At 40.0% G+C, this 16,308-nt stretch overlaps 1 protein-coding gene across 1 annotated transcript in view; it reads right to left on the reverse strand.

Moving 5' to 3' along the window:
- Positions 1–2,161: 2,161 nt before the first annotated feature.
- The window catches only part of LOC121594878, a 28,991-nt gene continuing 14,844 nt past the window's right edge, over positions 2,162–16,308 (reverse strand). Inside the window, exons 2-4 of the mRNA XM_041918649.1 lie at positions 3,598–3,988; positions 3,208–3,515; positions 2,162–3,054 (exon numbers count right to left, since the gene is read on the reverse strand). Of these exons, the coding sequence (XP_041774583.1) occupies positions 2,162–3,054; positions 3,208–3,515; positions 3,598–3,854 (1,458 nt within the window). The 5' untranslated portion in view covers positions 3,855–3,988. The remainder of the gene's footprint in view (positions 3,055–3,207; positions 3,516–3,597; positions 3,989–16,308) is intronic.

The following is a 16,308-nucleotide window of genomic DNA, read 5'->3' on the forward strand; positions in this document are numbered from 1 at the left end:
ACCATTTTGCTCGGGCGAGTAAGGTACTGTCCATTCCACTTGGATTCCTTTTTCAGAGCAAAAACTCATGAAACTTTCACTTTTATATTCTCCACCGTTATCACATCGGATTCTGGATATTCTTTTGTCAAATTTTGCACTAACAATCGCCTCGTATTTTTGGAAATACTTTTTCACTTCACTTTTGTTTTGCATAAGAAAAACCATTGTTTATCGGCTCCAATCATCAATAAATGTAACAAAATAATTTGCCCCATTATTGTCCACTGGACTATTAGGTCCACATACATCAGAATGTATTAATTCAAGCACACGACGTGATTGTTTTTCTTCTCGCGAGTGAAACGGTTTCCGAGTTTGCTTACCTGTATTGCATGCTTCACAAAACACATTTTCGTTTCCGAGGCTTCTTTTGTCCAACACATCCAAACCGCGAACCATATCACCTTTCATCAGCTTATCCAAATTTTTGAAACTAAGATGGCCAAATCGACGATGCCATTGTTCTAGGTTCCGTGGAATTTGTCCACAAGAATAATACGCCTCATGTGTGTTCGAATTGTTGAAATTCAACCAATACAGTTTTCCACGTAACTCTCCTTTCACTATTAATTTCCCTCGTTTTGTTAACACTTCTACGTACCCATCATCAAAAATAACTTTAAAACCACTATTTGTTATTTTCCGTATGGATAACAAATTTGTAGGAGCTTCTGGCACATACAAAACGTTTTTCAAGGTAACTGGAATTTCATCACTACCACCACGATCAAATACTATATCACCTTCATGCCAAGCTGTAATAAACTGATTTTCTTTCGCGACCGAAATATTCACTGGTGAACTTAATTTCCTTAACTCGCGAAATAAACTCTTATTATTCGATATATGCTCCGACGACCCAGAATCGACAATCCATGTTCCGTCAGAATTCATCGGAAATTTCCCATTGTTCACGAAACACACACCACGCGAATCGGCATCGTCACCACCAAGGTACGCGCTGGATTTCTTTGTTGGGTTTCTTTCCGTTGCTTTGTTCTTTTCTGGACACTGATTTGCCTTGTGGCCGTTCTTTTTACACACAAAACATTTTATTGTTCTCGTTTGCTGCTGTGGTTTTCGCTGCCAACCGTTTGCACTAGAAAACGCCGCTGGTTCCGAACTCGAGCTGTCCACCACACTACCACTTTGATGCTTTGTCTCTTCGTCAAGCAGTCGACTTTTCACGAAATCGACAGTTAAGCTATTCTCCGGCATTGTTTCCAAAGCCGTCACGAGCGTTGCATACGACGAATTCAAAGTAAGAAGAAGATGGCAAATCACATCTTCATCGTCCATTTTTCCACCAGTTGCTTTGTAATCGCGCACCAATTAGTCGAATTCCAAGAAATGCTCTCGAAGCGAGCCACTTTGGTGTTTCAGCGCAAGCAACTTTTTCTTCAAGAACATTCGGGACGCTAAACTTTTTCTTTCGTAAATACTATGGAGTGTATCCCACATTTCTTTCGGAGTATGTTTATCGCGAACATATTCCAACTGCGAATCTGCTATACGTGAGATCAGTAAAAGTTTACACTTCTTGTCATTTTTACTAAGATCATCTTTTCGTTCTTTCTGAATACAATCGGAAAGTCCTTTTTCTTCTAATAGAATTAACATTCTATATTTCCATGAAGTAAAGTTCGTTCCATTAAGCAATGGTAACAACATAACTTTATCATCTTCCATGGTTCAACACCACCAGTTTTCACTGCACTGTCCGTTAAACAATCACTTCACAAAAGAAGCCGGTATTCGTTTTCGCAGTACTGGATTAAACGTGTTCAGGCGGGACTGGGCCCATAACCTATTGAGCGTATGCGAGCGCAGTAAACACAACCGTTGCTGTCGATTGCCAATGCTCAACAGAGAGTTTTTATTCTACATTCTAGTTCAAGATATTTACAAGTGTACAGTTGTATATGTGAATACACTAAGCACGGTTTCCACGTATTGAATTGGTATCTCAACAAAAACAACTCTGCATACTTTATAAAAGCAATCAAATAAAAAAATATAAACCCATATTTTTTTGTATTTGTTGATGCAAAACCAAATTAAGGGGGGGGTGTGTTCGATCATGTGTTACGTAATTTTGGAAGGGGGGTCTCCTCCAACGTTACGTTTTGTTACGATAGGGGGGGAGGGGGTCGAAAAATCCCAATTTCAGCGTTACGTAATTTATGAACGGCCCCTTTGCTGTACTTGATGACGCATTACGTGGTTTATGCTCCGATATCCTATTTGCAGCCTGCACCAAAACCTTATGACCGTTTCGAAGACAGTTCTTGACATGCTGGAGCTTACTTTCAAAGGGATAAGATGAAATGGTGTAAAGCGGGCCGAATTTGTCTACATCATCATACACATGCAACAAACTATGTATGTTGCTGGTGATGCAATGTTCGCCGTAGATAACACCATATTCTAAAACGAACTCTCTTAGCAAGCGTTTCGCCTCAAGCCAATCATTCTTATACACTTCGGATGATAACAATGTTACCGCACAGTAATACTTCATAAAATGGTCATACTGTACATCTGTTAATACATCCTTCAAAACGATAAAGCTCGCGTAATGCAGAAACATTTGGAACTCACTAGCTTTCCACAATCCAATGTCTTCAACAGAACGGAGTTTGCGATGAAACTCTAAAGGAAGTTCCCCCTCCTTCAGCAAAGCATCAATCTTGCTTATTGTTTCTTCAGACCACTTGGCACTCCCTCCTAATTTGCCTGATTTCCATCCTTTCAGCATTGTTCTTGTTACGCCGTAGTCAAAGAGGTGCAAACGATCTGCTATAATAATCTGCTTTATGATGTCAAAGTTCTTAAGATCCATGAGAAGCGTTTTTTCCCGATGATGTGCTCCGTAATTTGATTGGACGAAATCTTCATGCGTTCTTGCTGGATGATCCATTCCCGGGAAACATGTAACTCGGTGTGCGCTGTGATATCTTCCTTGTACCGTACATTTTTGGCAACCATGTGTGTGGTTGAAGTAAACTGAACCTGTGAGAAAATTTAAAAATATGCATTAATACACCTCATAAGTAAATAAGTCGCAAAAGCCTATAAAGGGACGTTTTTTTCCGCGCAGAACGTTATGCCAATAGAAGAGAAAGCAAATGTATCATTAAATTTAAGAAGATTTTTATAATTTACCTTTTATGAATGCTCGTGCTGGTGAGTCCGCGATGAAAGCTCTTACGTGTATTTCGATTGGCTGATTGGCTATTACAATGCCATTATCCATCAACCCATTTAGCTCGTCGACAAGCGGACGCAGATATTCCTCAACACTCTTTGGTTTCGATTCACCAAAAAAGTTGCCAACCATCAATACTGGAACTTCCGGCATTTCTTGAATGCTCATTAATATGGGCCAAAACTGTTTTCGAGTGCTCTTGTGCAGTGGAAGTCCATCAATCGAAAAGTTCAACGAAAATTTGCTGACTCTTGGTGGCACATCGCTGTAAAGATACAAAATACAGACAAAAAACATATAATATTAGTAAAAAGTAATCATCGTATTTAAGACTATTGCTTTCTTACCGAAAGTGATCCTTGAGACCCGATCGTACCCCAGGGAACCAAAATTCTCCCCCTGCTATAGGGTACATTTCTTTTCCACATTGCCTTGTCTTAAGCAACGTGCGCGCATCTTTCGGCAGCTGGTAGTCCGTTTTTTTACGTAAAATTTCTAATAGTCCATTTAGAGCTTGATGTGTTTGGTATGTTTTTAATGCCCAATTTCGAATACGCTCATCAAAAGGTTCCTCCTCGTGTTGAGACTCTTGTGTACTGTGCATAGTTTCCTCGGCTTCATCGTAATCTTCGTTGACCTCTTCATATACTTCCGTATCGTCGAATGCATCGATAGTAACCCAATCACTGACGTATTCTTCTTGCAAGATGTATTCATCAAATAGACAAGGAGGGTTCTCTGCAATGAGTAGATAAAAAAATAAGTATTATAATTGTGTTTAATTTGCATTGGTCACAAATTTTAATTTTTTTATTTTGCACTTACCACAATGCGGGTGTTCACTGAACTCTACATTTGACGTAGCTGTCTGAATTTTACTTGGCCCAGCTTCACTAATCTCTCCAAACAATTCAGTATCAAGCTTTTTATTATTGGCTACTATGAATCTATACGTGGATCCTGACTTGCGCTTGTCTTTGGGCTTACATTGTCGTGATTGAGTGAAATTCGCGGCACATTGAATATTTAAAATAAACACTTGTATTATTCTGCACTTGTATTATAACAGTATTGCACAAAATTTATAACTGTACAGAGCACGCATAACAACACCGAGTGAAACGACTGCCTAAATCGGATTAACACAAACATAAATTGCGCGGGTTTCTATAAGACAGAAAAGAGGTAGGATTTTCTATTTTCTTATGTAACGGACTATTTAGTACCTTTATTTTAAGGTACTTATGTAACAGGATAAACACTAGCAGGTGTAATGTTAAGATATTTACCCAGTGAATCCTTGTATAAACCAGGGTAATACTTTGATTTTTAGCAACACAATTATGCAGGACAGATACACAGGTAAAGAAAATTATTGTTGCATTTCTCTTGTGCAATGGCTATTTGATCAAAAGTACAAATCAACAGAACAATCAGAATGCAATACAGTCTGAACTCATTGTGTAGCATCCATGCTATCGCGTACCCGCTTGACGCATGAATGCTAACAGCCGAGTAAAACACTGCACATGCGTCCCGTGCTTTACTGCACACGCAGTTCCGTGTTTTACCATGGTGGTCGCACCACCCAAGTAGGAAATAAACAAGGAAGACCTCCAAAGTAGGTCATAAATAAGGAAGAACAATTAGCATAAGAAACGCATTAGACCTTAAGCAAAACATTGTAAATTGTAAAAGCCCACCAGGAAGGCGACCCTCTTGACAAACATGCGTTTGTCAAAACGCATCAAGTTGCGAAAGAGAAAGTTACGAGCGTAAACATCTGGTGAACGAATGTACGCTAGCTTTCTTAAGATGGGAGTATAAATAAAGCTATCAGAACGGACAGAAGGTCAGTTCTGATCGGACATAGGATCGTACATCTTGTCCCTTCAACTCACTTATGAGCAGTATTGTCCCCCTACCCAAGGTAAGGCTCTACTGTCTCCAACAAACGCACCGTGTATCAGCTGGCCGGTCAGCAAAACCCCAATCCGAAAGGTTAACGTATGCTAAGTGGCATAACGTCGTTCCCACGGTTTAGCATAACTGGAAGTTCGCTTTTCACCTGACGCAGATTGATTTCAATTGTTACGCAAGGTCAAGTTCGATTAGTTTACCGCGCCAATCGCGAAGTGCTAACTCAGCGCTGCCACTAGGCCTATGACGCGAACCCGTACCGAACCAACAACAATAATTCCAAACACCACATGGCGACCGTGACAGTTTAAACAAGTGCGCGTAAGCAATCGACATATCGTCCCAAATAAGTGCGCGTAAACAAAAATCGAGCAAAAGCGTGAGAAACAAGTGACTATCAGGTGCAAACCATAGCAAGAGCAGTGTTTATAAACATCGACAATAAGCAACAAGTGCAGTGTCGCAGGTTGTAAAAACAAAAGTGAACTTGAGACCGCAAGCGAAGCGCGGAAGTGAGTTACAAACAATAAGTGCAGTGTTTGTGCCGTTAAACTTATTTAGTGAAAACACATACAAAGCTAGTATGGGTAATGATAACTCGAAACCGGAAACGGATGTGAAAGGAAACAACGACTTAACTATTGTGCAAACCCAGAACATTCATACGGAGCAACACGAAGCCCACGAACTCAAACTAAATTTGATTCTGGCTCTTATGATCATAATTTGCGTAGTTAAGTTATTCAAAACATTATACAGAATGGTTAAGGCACAGGCACACAAACAAGCCATCAAAGTTTTGTCACTGCCAAAGTAAAAAGGTATAAATACCAAGTGAGTGAGTGAAAAGTGCACATTCCAACCCGAGCACCACAGGAAGCACAGCGACCAGCCGGAAGAAACCACGCAGTAAGGCAACAACACAAAAACAACCCCTTCAAAGCCGAGGCAGCATCTGCAGGAAGAAAGCGACAACGAAAACCAGACGCAGGAAACAGACCAGATGAGATGCGAGCAAGCATCAAGAAACAACAACAAGCAACACGCAGTAACTACAGAAAAGCACTGCAGTTCGTGAAATGGATGTTCAATGAACACGAGAAGGTAAACCTTTCCAAAATTCTCGCGTCTACAGAAAGCGTCATTTTCTGTAAGAGGGCTACACCAAGAAAAGAAGCGTTGGATACGGCGGCAGCCACAGTCCAAATTGTTAAGGCTCTCGCAATAAATGAGATCATAGATAATTAAACAAAAAAAAAAGTGATAGTCAAATTATTTCATGGCATCTTCACTAACGGAGCATATATCAAATTTAGAAAACATTAAAGACCGGCTAAAAGACATTGCAAAAACTTTTAGGTCGTGTCAGATTAAAATAATAAAAAAAAAACAAATTAGCGACGGGTACGAAAAATTACAAATCGACCTTGTCAAACTCGAAGGAAAAATAAAAGAGGACGAACTAAATAATCTGGTAAGAAGCAGTAGAAAAATCTACTGTGAATTGACGGAACTCGTCCAATTTCACGAGAAAAAAAGTCTGGATAAAGTTTCACAAACAATGACTTCGCCAGTAGAAATCATTAAAATCGCGTCGGCACTAGTGCCGACATACAACGGCAACGAAAAAGAAGCTGTGACATTTATTGCAGCCTTAAAAGCGTTAAAGGCCGTAGTGAAAGACGCAAACAACGGGATCGCTGTTTGCGTCGTTGTATCAAAATTAAGGGGAAAAGCCCTTACAGTGGTAGGAGAAAACCCTTCAAATATCCAAACCATCATAGAAAAAATATCGACAAAATGCATATCAAAGAAAACACCAGAAGATCTCGTGGAGATCATAAAAAGAACTACACAAAAGGGAACAGCAAAGGCTTTTGGGGAAGAAATAGTAGAGTTGACTAGACAACTCGAAAATGCTTATCTGGAGGAGGAAACGCCAGCAGCAAGAGCCACCGAAAAGGCAAATAGGGCGGGAATGCAAGCCCTAGTCACTGGTCTAAGAAAGGAACAATACCAAACGATTGTAATGTCGGGAAATTTCGCCTCCTTAGGACAGGCAATCGAGGCCGTCAATAAGGCGGAATCATATCAAGTAAATGATCCCTCTCCCCCACAACGAGAAATCGCCAAGAACTGGAAAAAGCCCGCACAAAACTAGAGGGAACAGAAACCTCAAAGCTGGAGAGAAAGACCTCAGCAAAATTGGAGGTCTAATCCCCAACCAACACAACAAAACAATTTTTCAGGACAGAACCAGAGGGAGGTGAGATACGCGGAGGCGAATTAAAACCATCCCGATCATTAACAGCAAACTGTGTACGGTCAACATACACAATAAACATAAAAAATCCAACTTCGTTAAAGTTAAGTTAGGATTATAAGATTCCATCTGTACTCTTCTAGTCGACACTGGATCTGATATTTGTATTATAAAAGGACAATTTGTGAAAAAAACAGGTATATCAACCTAAAGATAACTGTGACATTCAGGGAATAGGCCAAGGAACAATTATTTCCCATGGTTCTACATATACAGACATTTTAGTCGAAGGACAAAGTGTTTTCCAGGAATTTCATATAGTTCCTCAGGATTTTCCCATTCCGTTTGATGGAATTTTAGGTAGGGATTTTTATACCAGCTACCAATGCAGGATAGATTATTATCTATGGATTCTACAAATTAAATATGAAGGAGAAGATCTGGAGATTCCCATGGAAGATACGCTAGAGGGCAAAACTTTAATGCCCCTTAGATGCGAAATTATCAAAGAGGTAAAAATTTTAAATAAGCTCAGAAGAGACGAAGTGGTATGCGCACAAGAACTCCAAAAGGATGTTCTAGTTGGAAATTGCATCGTTAATGAAAACTCACCTTACGTGAAAATAATTAACACTTCAGACGAGCCAAAGCTGGTTAGAATCAACCACCTAAGAACAATTCCCCTAGATCAATACGACGTGGTACAAAATCAACTCAACAATGAAAACAGGGTGGAAAATTTAAAAAACGCAGTACAAACTAGTAACTGCTCTAAAAATACAGGTATTGCTTTCAATAATTTGCTGATGGAATTTAATGACATATTCCATCTACCCGGGGATAAACTAACAGTTAATAACTTCTACGAGCAAAAAATAAGACTAGAAGATAAAGCTCCGGTATACATACCAAATTATAAACAAAATCACGCACAGCTACCGGAAATAAAGGAGCAAGTCGGCAAAATGTTAGAGGACGACATCATCGAACCCTCAGTGTCGCACTACAACTCACCAATTTTGCTCGTACCAAAAAAATCTTCAACAGAGAAGAAATGGAGACTAGTGGTCGATTTCCGACAATTAAACAAGAAAATATTACACGATAAATTTCCAATGCCCCGCATTGATACAATACTAGACCAATTAAGACGTGCTAAATTTTTCAGCACACTTGATCTGATGTCTGGTTTCCACCAGATTCCACTGGCAGAAAATTCGAAAAAATACACCGCTTTTTCTACACCAGATGGCCACTACCATTTCAAAAGGCTTCCGTTTGGACTTAATATATCCCCTAACAGCTTCCAAAGAATGATGACCATGGCCATGACTGGGCTTCCCCCAGAATGCGCGTTCGTTTATGTAGACGACATAGTTGTCATTGGATGCTCGGAGAACCAACACTTGAAAAATTTACGACAAGTGTTTGGAAAACTAAGGCAATACAATTTAAAATTGAACCCTGAAAAAAGCCATTTTTTCAAAAAAGAGGTTACATACTTAGGGCACAAAATTACTGATAAAGGAATTTTGCCTGACGACTCTAAGTACGACAGCGTAAGAAAATACCCGGTACCTACAAACGCGGATGAAGTTAGGAGATTTGTTGCTTTCTGCAATTATTATAGAAAGTTTGTGCCAAATTTCTCAGAAAAGGCACAACCACTTAATAATCTGCTGCGCAAAAAAGTAACATTTGAATGGACCCCGGAATGCCAAGCGGCATTTGAATACCTAAAGGACGCACTGATAAATCCTAAAATTTTGCAATATCCAGATTTCGAAAAGGAGTTTATATTAACAACCGATGCGTCAACAACAGCTTGCGGAGCAGTATTATCGCAAACACACGATGGTACTGAACTTCCAATCGCTTTTGCAAGTCGGACCTTCACAAAGGGAGAAAGCAATAAGGCAATCATAGAGAAAGAATTACTAGCAATTCATTGGGCAATAGAACACTTCAGACCGTATCTTTTCGGCACAAGGTTTAGAGTAAAAACGGACCATAGACCTCTGGTATATTTGTTTGGAATGAAGAACCCTTCTTCCAAATTGACAAGAATCCGTCTAGATCTTGAAGAATTCGACTTTATAATCGAACATGTGAAAGGAGAACAGAATGTAGTTGCAGACGCTCTATCCCGTATCAACATCACGTCAGATGACATTAAAAACATCAACGTGCTGACAAGATCAATGGTGAAGCAGAACGCTACAGATAAAGTTACAGATACTTTAGCGCAAAAACAGCCGAAAATGTATCACTCTCTTTCATTCGAGGAAATCGAGGACGTGCCAAAACTACAAGTTGAGGTGAAGGAAAACGAAAACACTATTGAGCTAGCAGGAAAGGTTTTAAACAAAAATAAAACTAAAGTTCTCCTATTAGTAAGAGACTTTTACCTCAAGGGCGATATAGGAAAGGAAGAGCCTTTATTAGTAAAGGACTTCTATAAAAGAAAGGAAAACTCTGCATTAGTGCAATTTTTCCGGATACTAGAGCGAAAAGCCAAGGCGGCCAAATTAAAAATTTTCGCTATATCCAATAAACACAAGCTATTTGAAAAAATCAGCGTAGAAGATGCGAAGAAAATTGCCAACGAAAGTCTAATAAATCTCGAAATAAAAATCTATGAAAATCAAAAAGAGATAACAAATCAGGAGGAAATAACGAATATACTCAAAAATAATCATGAAACACCTACGGGAGGTCATCTAGGACAAACTAGGATGTTTAAAAAGATTAGAAGAGAATTTAAATGGAATAACATGAAAAGAATCATAAAGGAATACGTTAACAATTGTAAACTTTGTAAACTAAACAAACACCAACAAAAAACGATTGAAAAATTTGTAAAAACAGATACACCATACCAACCGTTTCAAACTATATCTATAGATACAGTAGGACCTTTTCCAAAGACATACAAAGGAAAAAGATACGCTGTAACAATACAATGTAATTTCACAAAACACATAACCATAATTGCGATACCAAACAAAGAAGCCAGCACGATTGCTAGAGCTATAGTAGAACAATTTATGCTGATATACGGAACACACGTATCACAAATTAGAACAGATATGGGTACAGAGTATAAAAACGATGTATTTAACAACATAACAGATATACTTAAAATAGAACACAAATTTGCCACGGCTTACCATCCTCAAACCATAGGAGCGCTAGAGCGTAACCACAAATGCCTTAACGAATATCTTAGGATATACACTAATGAACATAAAGACAACTGGGATGAATGGATTAGCTATTACACATTTTCGTATAATACTACGCCAAATTTAGAACATGGATACACTCCATTTGAGTTAGTTTTTGGAAGAAGAGAGAAAATACAACACGAAATATCAAACCACAGTAATCCCATCTACAATTACGAAGATTACTCGCAGGAACTAAAATATCGATTAAAATTGGCACACGATAGAACAAGAAGTTTTATGGAAAGAGAAAAAGATAAAAGAATAAGCCAGCAAGTAAAAGTAAATCCAATAGATTTACAAATTAATAACGAAATAGCAATAACGAATGAGAATAGGAGAAAACTGGACCCAATTTATAAAGGGCCATATACAGTAATCAAAATAGATGGAACTAATGTAACTATTAAGGATCAAAAGGGACAAACCCAAATAGTTCATAAGAATAGAGCAATTAAAATGTGAGAATAACTCCATTTAGATTACGTTATTCTTCCGGAGGGTGGAGGTGTAGCATCCATGCTATCGCGTACCCGCTTGACGCATGAATGCTAACAGCCGAGTAAAACACTGCACATGCGTCCCGTGCTTTACTGCACACGCAGTTCCGTGTTTTACCATGGTGGTCGCACCACTCAAGTAGGAAATAAACAAGGAAGACCTCCAAAGTAGGTCATAAATAAGGAAGAACAATTAGCATAAGAAACGCATTAGACCTTAAGCAAAACATTGTAAATTGTAAAAGCCCACCAGGAAGGCGACCCTCTTGACAAACATGCGTTTGTCAAAACGCATCAAGTTGCGAAAGAGAAAGTTACGAGCGTAAACATCTGGTGAACGAATGTACGCTAGCTTTCTTAAGATGGGAGTATAAATAAAGCTATCAGAACGGACAGAAGGTCAGTTCTGATCGGACATAGGATCGTACATCTTGTCCCTTCAACTCACTTATGAGCAGTATTGTCCCCCTACCCAAGGTAAGGCTCTACTGTCTCCAACAAACGCACCGTGTATCAGCTGGCCGGTCAGCAAAACCCCAATCCGAAAGGTTAACGTATGCTAAGTGGCATAACGTCGTTCCCACGGTTTAGCATAACTGGAAGTTCGCTTTTCACCTGACGCAGATTGATTTCAATTGTTACGCAAGGTCAAGTTCGATTAGTTTACCGCGCCAATCGCGAAGTGCTAACTCAGCGCTGCCACTAGGCCTATGACGCGAACCCGTACCGAACCAACAACAATAATTCCAAACACCACAATTGGTTGAACTTCGATTCCCTGCCAACTATTGAGTATGTGCTTTTTAGTTGGCACGTTTTTCCATACAAAAAAATGAAATTTTTCTCGGCAGGCCATGAGATTTTTGTGAAATTAAAAAAAATCCGGTATTCTGATACAAACTATTGAACTCTGACTGTAGTTCAACGCTTATTCGTTGGCATGCTTTTTCATTGAACACTTGATACTTGGTTGACAGTTCAATTTAAAAGCATGCGTTTGTATGGAAAATAGGGTTTGTTAAATTTCAAATTATTTATTAAAAGTTAACCATATGACTGGTCCAGATAGAACTATTTTAATTTTTTTTTCTTTCGACTCAACAACCGGTGTCGATCAAGGCCTAGCTGTACCACTTGTCGTGTTGGCTTTCAGTGACTTTTGGATAACCCCCCATAGCAGGATAGTCAGTCCTACGTATGGCGGCACGGTCTATTTGGGGTTGGGGGTGGGTCATACGATTAATTTTACGATACGATCCGGAGTCTCACGGAATCGATCCCGAACCATGGTTGCAGTAAGGGTTGCTAGATCACTTTAGGAATCAAATTCGACCTGTGGGTGCAGCGAGTTTGGGTCAACCCGAATAATCAGTAGGTACGTAAAAGTATAAGCATTTTCGACCCGTTGCTTGGGCTTACTTTACCTACTTGTACCTTTTGGGTCGACCCGAACGACTACTGTTCACTTACGGATGACTCTGACCCGGTAAGTTCGGATCGACCCGCTCATCACAAAACCACGACGTACAAGCCAAGATGTACACGTGCGATCCCGGTTATTGCTGCACCCCAGATTTCGTTTGGCGTCCGTAACCCCATAATCTGCATGTCCGGTATGCTAACCACGGCAGCGAAATTAACTAGCCGCATCTTAAACTATATAAACATAAAACACATTATATGCACAACGATATGCCACAATTTTATTATTTTACCGGTACACAAGTGGATGGGCGGGGGAGGGAAATTGAATAACTCGGGTAAATAATAGTACAAACACTTTTGTCACAAATCTAACATAATATTTGGATATGGCATAATTCTTTTACATTTGCAAAAAGAGCATATACCTCGATGCATGTTGTTGTTATTTACCTTTTTGTTGACTTTGTTAACATGATGTTTACCTCTTTGGCCGCGGTACAAACAGGCATAAATATCACTACAACACTTTGTTTTCCAACATTTTTCATATTTAAATTAACTGTGCACGTCGAAGTAACACTAAACACATTAATACACTTCACTATAACAAGTTTTTGTACACATTATCACGCAGAATCAAGGAGATTAAAAACATCAACATTCGAAACGTCAAACTTTGCCACTTTGTATGAAGTCAAATGTGGTAGTAAGAATGAGACAGACTGACCGGCAAAAATTGGGTGCAAATAAAAAAACGAGTTATCCAGCTGAAATAGCCGTCGACGCACGCACACAATCACACACGGCTTGTTCCAATACGCTGGGTTCGTTTTGTGTTAGTGACAAGCGCACTCAAAAAGCAAAGCGTGCTCTCACCGCAGCGCGTTTCTCCTTGCTTCCTCAAGCTTCCTCATACCCCTCGGCCTGAATCACTCAAAATTTGGGGTCTCATTGTTTGCGTGGTCCCGTCCGTCAAATGAGTGTATTTTTTGAGTGATTTGAGTACCGTCCCACGTTAGTAGTTACTCTTGGAGGAATGAGTTACACCCTCGCGCGATCCCGTCCCCTCCCCACACGGAACGCACGGTGCGCTCTGCAGTTCTCGATGTGTTCGTGTTCTTTCCAGTCATGCTACCAACACATCCAAAGATATTTGTTTCTTTCGTTTCTCGTTTTCTTTCATGCATAGACACGATCGCAAATACCCAAGCGCCACAGATTAAGCTTAAACGACTGGAAAATTGAATATCCATAGAAAAAAAATGAAAGCTCCACAGCTTCATTGGTTTGATCAATAGATGGCGTATTACAACTCATCATTATATTGCTATCCTTTTCTTGCAATGTGTTTCGACAAGTTGCATTTTATTATGACCTATATAGCCTTCTAACTTTCTGAGCAAAAATCTATATAAATGGTTGTGTGGTTAGATACGTGGGTATCAACACCAATGACCATTGCTCAAATCTCACTTGCTTCAGTGCTGGTGGTTTCCGTTGGAGTTTAGTATTTAAACAATCGTATCGCCGTTCTAGTTCTAGCGATGCATAACTTCAATGCGAAACCATACAACAGTACAGAGGAAATGAGAAAGCTCTCCTCCAAGCGATGAAGCTCAACTGGTTGGGGTATCCCACCAACAGATAGCGCCACCAGCTTTTTTGCTATTTTTAGAATGCATGAGTCGTTTGGCGTCTGCTAAACGAAGTCTTTCTATATTCCGTTTAGGTAGAGAACTTGAGTCGTTTAGAAGCCGTTTAGTGGTCGTTTAGTGGATTTGTGGCACTTGGGTACGCACTTATTCTAACAACAAACACAAACACGGTCATTTTTATTTCATTAAACACTTTATTGAAACATAAAGTACACTTTCACAACACATTTAGAATCCTTCATACTCACGAATGGCGTCATACTGTAAAGTACCGGGTCGAGCCAGGCTGCGGGAAGCTTGTCCACAATCTGCGTTGCCTCTGTTCAGCAAATTCTTACCTGTCGATCCACGCACTGCATGTGCGTCTGTGCACATTGTTTGTTCACTTCACACTTCACCAAAACACACCGGTGCACGAGACTTTGAACGAAATTCGCATCAGCGCACAACCACTGCGCGCGGAACTTAGAACAAAACGCGCACAACCATCTCCGACAAAGCGTCGCGCTGTACTGGTGGTTTTGTACGCGTAGGAGGGGGAACACACGAAGCGATGGTTCGATGCTGTAGTGTAAGCGAGACAACACGATGTGACGAGCAGCTCCAAGTTGTTGAGCTCGCTGAAAGAAGACACACACATTCACAGACGGCTCGTCAAAGCACGGTATTTGTATTGGTGTTAGTGAAGCGCGCGTGTAAAACAGAATGCGAACGGAAGGTCCACGCAAACAATGAGACCCCAAATTTTGAGTTGTTCAGGCCAAGGGGTATGAGGAAGCTTGAGGAAGCAAGGAGAAACGCGCTGCGGTGAGAGCGCGCTTTGCTTTTTGAGTGCGCTTGTCACTAACACAACACGAACCCAGCGTATTGGAACAAGCCGTGTGTGATTGTGTGCGTGCGTCGACGGCTATTTCAGCTGGATAACTCGTTTTTTTATTTGCACCCAATTTTTGCCGGTCAGTCTGTCTCATTCTTACTACCACATTTGACTTCATACAAAGTGGCAAAGTTTGACGTTTCGAATGTTGATGTTTTTAATCTCCTTGATTCTGCGTGATAATGTGTACAAAAACTTGTTATAGTGAAGTGTATTAATGTGTTTAGTGTTACTTCGACGTGCACAGTTAATTTAAATATGAAAAGTGTTGGAAAACAAAGTGTTGTAGTAATATTTATGCCTGTTTGTACCGCGGCCAAAGAGGTAAACATCATGTTAACAAAGTCAACAAAAAGGTAAATAACAACAACATGCATCGAGGTATATGCTCTTTTTGCAAATGTAAAAGAATTATGCCATATGCAAATATTATGTTAGATTTGTGACAAAAGTGTTTTTACTATTATTTACCCGAGTTATTCCATTTCCCTGCCCCGCCTATCCACTTGTGTACCGGTAAAATAATAAAAATCGTGGCATATCGTTGTGCATATAATGTGTTTTATGTTTATATAGTTTAATATGCGGCTAGTTAATTTCGCTGCCGTGGTTAGCATACCGGACATGCAGATTATGGGGTTGCGAACGCCAAACGAAATCTGGGGTGCAGCAATAACCGGGATCGCACGTGTACATCTTGGCTTGTACGTCGTGGCTTTGTGATGAGCGGGTCGATCCGAACTTACCGGGTCAGAGTCATCCGTAAGTGACCAGTAGTCGTTCGGGTCGACCCGAAAGGTACAAGTAGGTAAAGTAGGCCCAAGCACCGGGTCGGAAATGCTTATACTTTTACGTACCTACTGATTATTCGGGTTGGCCCAAACTCGCTGCACCCACAGGTCGAATTTGATTCCTAAAGTGATCTAGCAACCCTTACTGCAACCATGGTTCGGGATCGATTCCGTGAGACTCCGGATCGTATCATAAAATTAATCGTCAAGTATAGCTGAACCCACGAGAGCAGTAAAGGACAGTTAACACTTTTGTTAGAATCCCGGTTATGAATGCCCGCCTGGCTGGAGGAATTCAAGCGAGACCACCATACAATGCATGCATAAATTATATTATGACATAACATAAACGATCAAATTTTATTATGAGCGTGATTATTACAATCTAAATTAAAATTAA

The sequence above is a fragment of the Anopheles merus genome, chromosome 2L (assembly GCF_017562075.2).
Source record: "Anopheles merus strain MAF chromosome 2L, AmerM5.1, whole genome shotgun sequence".
NCBI classification, from domain to species: domain Eukaryota; kingdom Metazoa; phylum Arthropoda; class Insecta; order Diptera; family Culicidae; genus Anopheles; species Anopheles merus.